Source organism: Microtus oregoni, unplaced genomic scaffold (genome assembly GCF_018167655.1).
Source record: "Microtus oregoni isolate MIOR12 unplaced genomic scaffold, Mior012 000005F_ref0000423, whole genome shotgun sequence".
Classification (NCBI taxonomy): domain Eukaryota; kingdom Metazoa; phylum Chordata; class Mammalia; order Rodentia; family Cricetidae; genus Microtus; species Microtus oregoni.
In genome coordinates, this window is record NW_024543064.1 from 9,659,640 (window position 1) to 9,673,716 (window position 14,077).

At 37.6% G+C, this 14,077-nt stretch overlaps 1 protein-coding gene across 1 annotated transcript in view; it reads left to right on the plus strand.

The window, feature by feature from the left end:
• The window catches only part of LOC121447992 (vomeronasal type-2 receptor 116-like), a 28,318-nt gene that overhangs the window by 6,653 nt on the left and 7,588 nt on the right, over window positions 1–14,077 (plus strand). Inside the window, exons 4-5 of the mRNA XM_041651489.1 lie at window positions 8,133–8,360; window positions 13,404–13,527. Of these exons, the coding sequence (XP_041507423.1) occupies window positions 8,133–8,360; window positions 13,404–13,527 (352 nt within the window). The remainder of the gene's footprint in view (window positions 1–8,132; window positions 8,361–13,403; window positions 13,528–14,077) is intronic.

Here is a 14,077-nt window from a genome sequence, read left to right on the forward strand (position 1 = left end):
CCCTATGCTTAATTCTGACAAAGCGTCAACTTCTAAAGGCTCAAAGGGAGTCAAAAAAGGTAGATGGACGCCAATAGCAATGAATGATTTGAAAGAAATTAAGCAAGCTATTGTTAATTTTGGCTTGCACTCTGCATATGTTAGGGAAATGATAAGGACTTGGGCTTCTAATGCTAGAGCTAAACCCCCATGATTTACATCAGTTAGTGTCTGCAGTTTTAGAAAATGTACGTTCCTTGATGTTTGGAATCTATTTCAGAGAAGAATCCAAACATATGGAACAGCAAGGAAGAGCAAAAGGTGTGGAGGTTTCCCAAGATCAAATTCTTGGTGCAGGAGAATATGCTGATCCACAGGTCCAAGCTCTTTATGATGAAGAAGTACTGTGTCTATGTCACCAAGCAGCTTTAAATGCTTGGAATAGGATACAAGATCCAGCAAAAAGGGTTGAATCATATATCAGGATTAGGCAGGGACAGAGAGAACACTTTATTGAGTTTTTGCAAAGATTAATTAAGGCTCTGGACATAGGGGTAACAGACCCAGAAGCTAGATGAATACTCCTTGTATCTCTAGCTTTTGAGAATGCAAACATGGATTGCAAAAAGATAATTGGGCCTTTAAAGTCTAGATCGGCAACTATGGATGAATGGATTCAGCATATGATGAATGTTGAGATGTTTAGCTATAATGATGAATCTTGGGTAAGAGAAGCGATTTCCAAAGCAATGAGGAGACATCAAACTGCCAGGTGTTTTAATTGTGGTAAAATAGGACATCTGAAAAGGGATTGCAGGCAAAGAATTTCGAGGAATAATATCTCCTCTGGGAATGACAAAAATAGGAGACCTCGGCCTTCAAGTATATGTAGGAGATGCTTTGAAGGCCAGCATTGGTCCAACGAATGCAGGTCAACAACAGACAGACAGGGCAACCTGATATCGTCAGGAAACTCTTTGAGGGGCCACTTGCAGGCCCCCAAAGCCAACAGTGGCCCAGTCATTCCCAGTCACAGTGGAGAATATGCCTCACCAAGAAAATTAAAAGCTCCAATTTCTGCTGTAAAAAGTAATACTGGTCTAAATGATGAACTACACGTGGAGGATGAGACAAAAAACCCAGTAGGACAGAGTAAACGTATATTTCGGCAGACTTCTATTAACGATCAAAGTCCAAAGCTAAGAGGCTGTATAAATGGCACTTTTATTGAAGGCTTATTAGACACAGGTGTGGATGTAAGTATCATCACTCCAGAATCTTGGCATCTGAATTGGCCTCTTCAAGAGGTAGACATTCAGTTCCTGGGAATTGGAACCCTATCTTGTGTAAAACAAAGCACAAGATGGGTTGAATGCATAGGGCCTGAAGGGCAAATAGGAAAACTAAGGCCATATATAGCCAATATTGCAATAAATTTATGGGGCCATGACCTGCTACAGCAATGGAATACCTAGATTAACATTCCTGTAGTTCCAGGAACTCATAATTCTGGGAAAGATATGATGAGGTATTATGAAAAAAGGTCACCAATCATTCAGGCTGTACAAGAAAATACAGCAAATACCAAACCTTTAGAGGTACAAACAGCCCTACCTTTAAAATGGCTAACTGAGAAGCCAATATGGATCAAACAGTGGCCTCTAGCTAAAGATAAATTACAGGCATTGGAACAGCTGGTGCAAGAGCAACTAGATGCTCACCATATTGAAGAATCAACCAGCCCTTGGAATTCTCCTGTGTTTGTGGTAAAAAAGAAATCTGGTAAATGGAAAATGGTGACAGATTTAAGAGCTGTCAACAAGGTAATTCAACCTATGGGCCCACTACAATCTGGAATTCCTTTGTCTTCTCTATTACCAAAAGGATGGCCTCTTATAGTTATTGATTTGAAAGATTGTTTTTTCACTATACCGTTACAAGAAAATGATAGAGAAAAATTTGCCTTCACAGTGCCTACTTATAATAATTCTCAGCCTAATAATATCAATGGACTATCCTCCCACAGGGTATGCTCAATAGTCCTACATTGTGCCAATATTTTGTAAGTAAGCCATTGGAAATAATTCGTAAACAATTCCCCAAGTCCATCATTTATCATTACATGGATGACATCTTGTTATCTGATTCAAATAAAGATAGTTTAGAAAGGATGTTTGAAGAAGTAAAGAAAGTCTTGCCTAGGTGGGGATTACAAATTGCCCCTGAAAAGATTCAAAGAGGAAACTCTATTATTTACCTAGGTTTCAGAATAGGGTTAGAGAAAATTAAAACGCAAAAGGCACAAATTAGAAGAGACTGGTTAAAGACTCTTAATGACTTCCAAAGATTGTTAGGAGACATTTCCAGTTTACAACCAGCTATTAGGATAACACCTGATCTAATAGTTCATTTAAATAAAACCTTAGATGGTGATAAAGATTTGAATAGTCCAAGAAAACTGACAGCCAAAGCAGAAAAGGAACTGACAATGATTGAGGAAAAATTACAGGAGGCACATGTGGATAGGGTGAACCCAAATCTTAGCTGCATCCTAGTCATATTGCCTTCCAGAATTTCTCCTACAGGGATTCTAATGCAGAGGGAAGATATTATTTTAGAGTGGATATTTATACCTAATAAGCCAAGTAAAAAATTAAAAACTTATGTGGAAAAAGTCTCTGAATTAATTATAAAAGGTAAGCTGAGACTTCGTCAACTAGCAGGTATAGACTCAGCAGAAATTATAGTGCCTTTTACTACTAAAGAAATAAAAAAGTTGGGGGGCTGGAGAGATGGCTCAGAGGTTAAGAGCACTGCCTGCTCTTCCAAAGGTCCTGAGTTCAATTCCCGGCAACCACATGGTGGCTCACAACCATCTGTAGTGAGGTCTGGTGACCTCTTCTGGCCTGCAGACATACACACAGACAGAATATTGTATACATAATAAATAAATAAATAAATAAATAAATAAATATAAAAAAGAAATAAAAAAGTTATGGGAAGACAATGAATCATGGCAAAGAGCTTGTGCTAATTTTTTGGGAGAATTTAATAGCAACTATGCCAAAAGTGGTAGACTTAACCTCATAAAGAGAACTTCTTAGCCGGGCGATGGTGGTGCACGCCTTTAATCCCAGCACTCGGGAGGCAGTGGCAGGCAGATCTCTGTGAGTTCAAGACCAGCCTGGTCTACAGAGCTTGTTCCAGGACAGGCTTCAAAGCCACAGAGAAACCCTGTCTCGAAAAACCAAAAAAAAAAAAAAAAAAAGAGAGAACTTCTTGGATTCTTCCTAGAATTGTACGTGATGCTCCAATAACTGGAGGCCATACATTCTATACTGATGCAAATAAATCAGGGAAAGCAGGTTACAAGTCAGATGAATTGAGTAAGGTGGAACAAAGCCCTTATAATTCTGTCCGGAATGCAGAATTATATGCCATTCTTATGGTGCTAAGGGATTTTAAAGAACCTCTTAATATAGTTACAGATTTACAATATGCAGAAAGAGTTATCTTGCATATTGAAACCGCTGAATTTATAACAGATGACACAGAGTTGACTTCATTATTTATCCAGGTACAAGACATAATCAGGAACAGGCTTTTTCCGATGTACATAACACATGTCTGGTCCCATACAAGTCTGCCTGGTCCTCTAGCACAAGGCAACACTGAGATTGATCAGTTATTGATTGGAAGCGTGTTGCAGGCCTCAGAATTTCATAAAAAGCATCACGTCGATAGTAAAGGCCTAAAGAAAGAATTTTCCATTACATGGCAACAAGCTAAGAACATTATAAAGAGATGTCCTACTTATTCTTTCTATAATCAAACACCGTTGCCTGCAGGGAGTAACCCAAAGGGTACTAAGAGAAATGAAATCTGGCAGATGGATGTGTTCTGCTTTATGGAATTTGGTAACTTAAAATATGTACACCACACCATAGACAAGTATTCAGGTTTTCAATGGGCTACTGCCCTGAGCTCAGAAAAGGCTGATTCAGTAATCACACATTTATTGGAAGTTATGGCCATCATGGGTACACCTACACAAATAAAGACAGATAATGGTCCAGCATATGTATCTAAGAAAATGAAACACTTTTTTGATTATTATAATATAAAACATATTACAGGTATACCAAATAATCCTACAGGTCAGGCAGTTATAGAAAGATCAAATCGTACTATAAAGGACATGCTGAACAAACAGAAAGGGACAGAAAATACCCCCAGAAATAGATTGCATAATGCTTTATTAACCTTGAATTTTCTTAACGCTAATGAGAAAGGAACGACAGCAGCAGAAAGACATTGGATAATGGAAAGTCTGCTGAACTAAATCAACCAATTTATTTCAAAGATGTGCTGACCTCTCAATGGAAGCCAGGAGATGTGCTACATTGGGGAAGGGGTTTGGCTCTTGTTTTCACAGGGGAAGAAAAATTGTGGATACCATCAAAATTAATAAAGTTTCGATTTAAAGAGGAGAAACCTCTTGGAAAGGAGAAATGACAGCTCATCCACAATGATGATATTCAAACAGGTGGTAAGAAAAACATATAGTACGGGGGCAGGGTTCTCTTCTTATCTCTGCAGGAAAACACTCATCTTCAAAGAATTCAAGGGACCCTGGATGTTTGAATACTGACAGATGGAAACTATTTACAACCCAATAAGAATGGGCAAGAAAATCAAACAGGTCTCATAAGTAAAATTATTCTACTCTTATATTTAAATATGTATTAATGTTCATTTATTTATTAATATATTGAGCTGGTTTTGAAGTTGGACTATGGCTCAGACCCTCTCCAATTCCAAGCCTGTTGGTAAGAGAAAAACCCAGAGTTTCTGGAGTTTCTGTCTCATGTCAAGAGCCATGATATGGGACAGAAAGAAATATGAGTTTAGAAAACATCTTTGCTTTTCTTCATATCTATCATACTTTTCATCAAATATATCTATCATGCCTTTCATTGAATATATATATATATATATATGTCTGTATGATTAATGTTTAAGTTTTTCACAATGAACAATGAGTTTCTCCTGCAGTGACCTTTGAAGTTTCCAGGAAAAAGATGGGGCCCCATAACAACAACTCCACCTTTTTGATATAACATCATGATACTGATAGCACTACTAGAAGACCTTTTTTGGGTACCAGCTGCACAAGACAGTTCCAACTTGGTTAGCTGTAATGGTGCACATCTTGTACAACATTCTGGCCAGACCTCCACAAAATACTCAGAGACTATTTGCAATTTTAAAAGACATTGATCTTGAAATTTAACTATTATTTTACTTTCACAGGATCCCCCAGAAAGAACAGAAAGAATGTCGCCCCCATGATGGCTGGAAGTAATTCTAGAGGACGACATCCCCTCTCCCAGTAAAGTTTGCCCTTGGGTTAGGGATATCATTTAGGGGTTGATTATAATTAGTACATGATTGAGGGTTGGGGGAGGAATTTTATAAGCTCAGGGATCATTTGGAAAAAAAAGAGGGATAATGAGATAATAAATTGGTACTTGTTGGTACTTGTGAGTTATTGTTTTGAGACAAATATATTGGTATCGATTTTTTTTTTGGTTTTTCGAGACAGGGTTTCTCTGTGGTTTTGGAGCCTGTCCTGGAACTAGCTCTTGTAGACCAGGGTGGTCTCGAACTCACAGAGATCCACCTGCCTCTGCCTCCCGAGTGCTGGGATTAAAGGTGTGCGACACCACCACCCGGTGGTATCGATTCTTATATAGATACAAAGTTAAATTAAATTGACTATTGTATGCATGCATGTTTCTACCTCTGTTTAAAACATTTTTTTATGTATTGACATATATTGTATTGATATATATTGTATATATTTACCATATTGCAGTATACATTTCTACCTCTGATGAAGATACTTATATATTGTTTGTGTATTGATATATATGTACCATATTACAATGTATATTTGTACATTGTTTATATTTGGAGGTCAATATCCTCTGGTGGAGGAAGGTCATTGGCTAATAAAGAAACTGCCTTGGCCGATTTTATTGGTTAGAACATAGGTAGGTGGAGTAAACAGAACAGAATGCTGGGAGGAAGAGGAAGTGAGCTCAGACTCCACAGCTCTCCTCTCGGGGACAGATGCCTCAGAGAGACGCCATGCTCCCGGCTCCTGGGCAGACACATGCGATGAAGCTCCGACCCAGGATGGACGTAGGCTAGAATCTTCACGGTAAGGGCACCTAGCTGTGCTACATAGAATATTAGAAATGGGCTAGTCCAGGTGCGAGAGTTAGTCTAGAAGAGGCTAGTTAGAAATGGGCCAAGCAGTGTTTAAATGAATACAGTTTGTGTGTTGTTATTTCGGGCGTAAGCTAGCAGGTGGCTGGGGTGTTGGGGATGCAGCCCCACCACCCCACTACTACAATCCTCATTTGTTACACAGTTGTTTATTATCTTAGTCTTTAAGTTAGATAGATATTGAGAATTATATAGATCAATAGTCATCTAAGTTTATCATTTAAAATTAGACTAATCAGGTTCTTTAGATACATAGAGATTATACTCAGTATAAATAGGTAATCTTCAACCTCTTCAAAGAGCTGCAGAAAATGGTCTTTAATCTAATTCAGAGCTTCGTGATAGTGAGATACAATTGCTCCTGGCAGCACCGATCTATTCCCGAGAGAATGTTGAGCACCAAAACACTCCACCTGGAGCCTTTCTTTTTGGCAGAACTGGCCTTTGGGCAAAGAAATGCCCATACCTCAACCACTGACAGAGATACAGAGCGTGCATCAATGGATTAAACAGGACTGTCATATCCTGCCAAGACAGGGTAAGATAGTTTTGAAAAGTTGCTTGCCTTAGAAAATGGTATGTCAGTTGTGTTAGGCCTTAGCCAAAGTTGGTTGCTTCAACGCTGCAAACGTGACTTTGGGTCATTGCCCAGGTATCTAGTTGTCTCTGTGATTTGTTGCATGTTTTGGAAATTGTTTTACTGAACTTCCTAATTACCCAGGTAACATTATTTCCCTCCTTAGATCTTCGATGGGATTGAAGACTATATAAATGCAGTTACTTTTCTCTCATGACTTGGCCAAGTTAATATTATACAAGACCTAAGCTAGTTAGAATAGGATATTTGTACTTATTGTATATAATTTCGTAGTAGGTTTAGATTTCTCTTACTTAACCAAAAGGGGGACGTCCTTCCACTCCTCCAGCCAAAAGCCGCTGAGATACCAGCCCACTGGGGCATGGTCTCTCTCTTTAAAAAAGCGGCCACTTCCCTCCTTTCTCTCTCTTACTTCCTGCTCCACTTCTGGCCTGATTGTGCAGAGGGCTGTTGTCTGGGATGGTGTTCTGTAAGTTTTTTCTCCTTTAAATAAATAACCATTCTATTAATAATAATTCCAAACTGGTGTGGGATTGTTTGTGACTTACGCCTTCACCTTCATCTCCCTATGTGTATTTGTCAGTGCATGTGTCTACAAGTGCCAAAATGTGTGATTTGTCTGTTTTTGTGGTTGTGCTTGCACTTGTGCATATTTGTGTTACTGTGTATGAGCATGTTTTGGTGAATGTGTTGTACATATGTGTATCTGTGTTTCTGTTCCTCTGTATGTGTTTCTGTCTGTCTTTGCATTTGAGGATAAATTTGTCTGTGTCAATGTCTCCCTGCATGACTGTTTATTTCTGTGTATGTCTCCTTGTGCATATTTATCTATGATTTTGTGAGCATGTTTATAGGCCTGTGTATGTTTTTGTGGTTTCTATTTCTCTGTGTGAGTGCAGAAGTCTGTCTCTGTGTGTCTCTATATTCATATTCTTTCTTGGGTTCAGGTGTATGTATGTGTAAATAGTATGTGCCTGTATTATGTATGTATCTATGTATGAATATGAGTCTGTATGTATGTGCTTATGAATATTTAATACTTACCATTGCTGTCTTCATGTATGTCTGTGCTTATGTTTGCTAGTTCCTCTGAAAAAAATAAAATTTTAGGACCGTTATTATATTTCCATTTACCTACTTGCTTTCATTTGGATTTCTCACCTGGAGACATTCAAGAAAGTTGCATTAAAGATGAAATCAGAATATATTTTCTGACTTTAAGGAAGGGTACATTCACTAAAGAATGCTGCCTGTCTTTCAGATGTTCTCCTTACTTAGGAAGACCCACTTCACTAATCCAGTTGGGGACAGAGTGAATATGAACCAGAAAGAAAAATTGCAGCCGGAGTATGACATTTTCCAGATTTGGAATTTCCCACATGGTCTTGGACTTAAGGTGAAGATAGGAATGTTTAGCCCATATTTCCCACATGGTCAACAGCTCCATTTATATGAAGACGCTCTAGAGTGGGCCACAGGAAGTAGACAGGTAGGTCTGACGTGATGTGCTCATTTACATTACACTGCAGGAACACTGTCACGTGGTCCACTTGTGCTTCCATGTAACTTAGTAAAAATAGATTGTCACTTTAGGAGTCATTTTTTAGCCTCCTGCAAAATGTTTCTTCTTTTTACTTTCTTGATGTGACATTTTATGAATTGTTTCAGGATTTCATACATGTAAACTGTGATTTTTATCATACCAGAACATGTTTCAAGCTTTTAAAATAAATAGCAACCTGGTGGTTACCACTATTAACTTTTATTTCCTGCAATTGAGAGCAATTCTGCTGGTCCCATTCTGATAACTACAAAGTGGTTTTCCTCTTTTCTGCTGAACCTCTGACACAGATGCTGAGAGACCGAGGCTAATTGTAAGAGATGAGTAAAATAAACATATGCCAATCATTCATTTTTATTATATAATTTGCGTTAAGCATTTTTGCCAACAGGTTCTAAATTGCGAATCCATCTAGCCCTGCATTGCCATAACATCTTTTGACCCATTTAGAAACCTTATGAATTGTAATCTTGTTTTATCTTTCTGTCTTTTTCTTTTCTGTTGGTATAAGTTTTATCGGCATGTAGTCTGTGCAGTACTGGAATGTGTGGTGCATATGTATGTCAGAAAAATGTTTTTGATTTCCACGAAACCAGAGACAACTTGGTTCTACACAGGGTGAACTACAAATGAATCTTGCATCTGCTCATGAGGAGCAATTGTTATTGGCAGCTGAGCCATGTCTCTAGCACTGAAGCTTATACTGTAAAAGAAATTTCTCACTAGAGGAACATTTCTTGATCCCATGAATTCTTTCATAGTTCACCCAAAACAAACAAGTGTGTATCTAGTTTCCTTATCTCTTTGTGTGGAGGTATTAGTAGTAAAGAAATTTGCTTTTGAAAATTTATAAATGATATATTCTTCTATGGGTTCTATGTATGTTATAGATAAGAATTCTCATGAAGGTGATTTTAAGATATCTCAATCAAACTCCCAAACTACAAAGTGGCTAGAACTTTAAAGGAGTTGACTTCAAGAGAGACTTCAAGCTTCATCTGAAGTTATATCTCAGGTTGCCCAGGTAGTATGAGATCTACAGTTAATATCCTTTCTCAGAGTGATGAGGAGAGTCATTGTCAGGGAAAAGGACATTTGATCTGGAGGGTTAACTACTGAACTACATGTCCATTCGGAGAGCAGCAATGGAGTTTCACATGTGTTGGAAGTTAGCCTCCCTTGAGCATTAGGAAAAGATCCACTGCAGGAATCCAGAGGATTACGAACTATGCAACCAGGGCTATACTCCTAGATATGCAAATTTCAATACACAAACAAGTGAAGAAACTATGAAGACATCCATGCAACAAATATTAGAGTCAGAAGTTTAAACAAGAGTGTGTTCAATGATATACTGAACAAAAACTTCAAAGATGACATTGAAAGTCAAACAACCGCCAAACAAAGCAAGGAGTTCACAAAACTTGCACACAATATGGAACTGTGTGAGCATATGACAGATACATCCCGAAAGGTACAAAATAATAAAAAAATTCAAACTAAAATATGGAAAGGAAAGACAAATGAAATCATTTAGAAATATCAGTGAAAAGTCTCACCAACAGAATACTTCAAGATGATGACAGGGTGGCAAGTCTCAAAGACCAGGCTGAAAATAGAGATCTGAAACTATGATGAAGATAAAAATAAGAAAAAAATAAAAGATGTGTGAGACCAAGAGGATAAAATTAAAGTGTCCAATTTTTAACCTATTTCCAGAAGAGAAGGATACACCATAAGCATCATCAACAGTATATCCAATAATATGTAACAGTGACTTTCCAGAATACTGTGGGACATGTGGCTATCTAGAAACAGGAGGCATTTAAATACAAACCACATTATATCAGAAGAGAACCTTCCCCTGATATAGTTTACTTTGAATTCAAAATAACAGAACTCAGGAGGCAGAGGCAGGTGGATCTCTGTGAGTTCTAGGCCAGCCTGGTCTACAAGAGCTAGTGCCACGACAGGCTCCAAAGCTACAGAGAAAACCTGTCTCGAAAAACTAAAAAATAAAAAAAAAACGAACAGGACAAAGTTGAAGGCTTCAGGGAAGAAGTGCATTTCATAGAAATTCCCCACCTGGATTACAGTAGATTTTTTCATGAACTCTCTGAATTGAAGCAGTTAGATTCATAACTGCCAAACCCCAAATACTCTACCCAACAAAGTTCTCTGTCATAAATGAAGGAGACTGTGTGGCCTCCTCTTGAGTATCAAGTTGACATTATTTAGAATTCAATGAAACCCAAATATGCAGAGCAAAACTGAAAGGGATTTTTGCTTAATGTGAAGTGGGACGATCCACTTCTTTTTTTTTTTTTTTTGGTTTTTCGAGACAGGGTTTTTCTGTGGCTTTGGAGCTCGTCCTGGAACTAGCTCTGTAGACCAGGCTGGTCTCGAACTCACAGAGATCCGCCTGCCTCTGCCTCCCGAGTGCTGGGATTAAAGGCGTGCGCCACCATCGCCCGGCTACGATCCACTTCTTATGCATATCTTATCTTTGAGATAGGAAATAAACACCTTACAAAGAGGAGGAATGATGCATGCCTTTAATCACAGAACTCTTGAGGCACAGGTAGGTCGATCTCTGAAGTGGGGGACAACCTGGTCTCCACAGTGAAATCCAGGACAGTCAGGGTGAAAGATAAACTTTGTAGTTAAAAACAAAACAAAAAATAAAGGAAAAGATGTATGATATATAGAAAGGAAGGCCAACGGACTGAAAGAGAGACAGAGACAGAGACCGAGAGAGACAAAGAGAACCTGCTATTAATTGAGATCTTTTAAGTGTGGAAAGTAGATTTATCTGGATTTTCAGTTGGGAAGACACAACTTTAATCCAGATCATTTCATTTAGGAAAATCCACCACTTATCCTGGATACACCCTTTGCTGGAATCACATATAAGGAAATAAAAAAGAAAACATTTGTTCTTTGTCTGCTTGTTCCCAAGTTCATTATTTCACTGGCATTAAGGGTATTTCTTTGGGATTCCAGTGTGTAATGGAGATCAGCTGAGGCATTAAGCCTCATGGACTGAAAAGTTGTTGGATTCTTGAACTTTCCATTCATATCCAGCAATTATTGGGTTAGCAAGATCACAAGACATTCTAATAAATTGCATATGTGTATATATAGAGGAGAGAGCCAGAGATGGAGACAGAAACAGAGACAGTTTTGTTCTGTAAGTTTGTTACTCCTAAAACCCGTAACTAATACAGAGAGAGAGAGAGCAAAATTCAGTGATGAACACAAATTATTGGAATTCACAACCATTCTAACACTATTATGGAAGACGCCTGAAGAACTAATAGAACCTCAAAAATAAAATAAACACAAGTGATCAAAGTATATAAAGACAGCACTAGAACACCATACAGATAAACAACTATTAAAAGTATCAAGTATTGCAATAACAACAATGAGCAATTACAATCAGTTAATAATTATCAATACCAATTTACTGTTAATCTTCCCATTCTCTAGTCAAAATACATAAACATCAAGATTGGCAATAACCCTTCCATAACTCATTAAGTAAATATCCAACCTCATTTTGCAAAAAAGAAAATTAAACAAAAAAAGCACAAAACCTCAACAAGACAACAGAAATATCTGCTCCTCTGGTAAAGATGACTACATTTCAGAGATACAAGTTTGGTTCAACATATACAGATGTAAACGTGGCACATATACAGACTCATGGATACAACTAGAGGATCATCCAAATATGTGCAGAAAGTGCACATAATAATATCAGCATTCATTCAGAATGAAAATAAAAAAAACAGACACAAAAGAAAGATCACATCTTGACTAAATCAGGTTTTCTTTTGATTAATTAATATTTTCCAGCCCAATCACTTTAAAAATGATTTCTGTGGCAAAGCATTTGACAACATTATCCTACATGAAGAGAAACTCAAGAATTTCCATTAAAATCCTAAGTTAGGTCAGTTGTATGTTGAGGTACATATATTAATCAAAACTTTTGGGAGGCAGAGACAGTTAAAACCCTGTCTTTTTATGGCAAGTCTGGCCTACATAGCAAGTCCAAGACAGCTAAAAATGCATTTTATTTTAAACTTTAAGAAATCATTCAATTAATTTCAAGTTATTTGACTTTTATCCATGTTCTGCAGTGTCTGCAGCCTGTGTCAGGCACTTTATTCTCAGGAAACACTCCACCTTTTAGCTCAGTGCACATCAGCTCAGCACTTCATCACTAGAAATGTGTCAGTCTCTGCCTTTTTTCTATTTTTTTTATACTATGTCATGTTTTGCAGGATGATTTTAGTGAAGTTCATGTGTGCTATCTCAGATTTGATTTCTCCATTCGTCCCAGCTTGCTATGCTATTGCTGTGGTTAAACAGACCATAAGCAAACTGAGAAGGGGAGGTTGGTTTGACTCATGGGTTAGAGTTGGGGGAAGACAAGGCAGGAATCTGAAAACTGCAACTAAAGTACAGATCCTGAAGGAGCACTGCTTACTGGCTTCTTCCACTTGAATTCTCATACAGCCTGCCTAGGGACAGAACTGCCCACAGTGGACTGAGCATCCTACATCAAATACCAATGAGTAAAATGTTTTGCAGTTATGGTTACAGGTTAATAAAATGGAATGAATTTTTTGGTTAAGGTTCCCTCTATATTTTAAATATACTTTGTGTCAAGTTGCAAAAATTAATTTAAAAAATTCTTTGCATGCTCTGTCATGTTTATTTGTCCAGAGTGAACAACTCATTCTTTTTCCTAAATTTCCAGCAATGTGACACTATCAATTTTATATTAAATTGTTTCTACACTTTCACATAAATTGGCATTCTATAATATGCTAAGTGAAATATGGTCACTCTTTGGTATATATAATATAAAATTATTGATATTTTATCAAGGTAATTTATAGTAGTTATATAATGAATAGGCAGATCTCCTGATAACATCATTTGTCTAATTTTCCTCAGATGCCACCCTCTGTGTGCAGTGCTGATTGTGGTCCTGGATTCAGAAAGTTCAGGCAGGAGGGAATGGTAGCCTGCTGTTTTGATTGCAGTCCTTGCCCAGAAAATGAAATTTCTAATGAGACAAGTGAGTATTTCCTGCCAAGATAAACCCTTCACATTGATCATCCTCTCTAACATACACACGGATGATCAAAGGGTCTAAAATCTGCTACACAGATAGAATATACCCCTTTCCTAAGTTAGATTTATTGGAATGTGATCACTATCAATGCCCCTTTAAGTCACACTGTTTGCTATGACATACATCTTTGACTCACTGAAAATTCATGGCATATGTCAGTTTCTCAAAGAAACAGTTTTGATATCCAAACTGCAGTGTGAGAGAAATCTGAACAAGGTCCTTCCTAGTGATTGTATAAAATAAAAGTCTTTAAAGCATATTAATGGCCAATAATATGGCAAAGTAATTAATTCCCTTGCTACTACAGCTAATTATGAGTTCAACCCCAGGACTCATGTAATAAATAGAGGTAATGAACTCCTAGAAACTGTCTTCTGACTGTTGTGGGAGATTGCATGTTCATCCCAACTGCCCAGACTTGAAATAATTACATAGAAACTGTATTCATTCAATCACTAATTGGCCCATTACGTTTAGCTTCTAATTGAGTGAC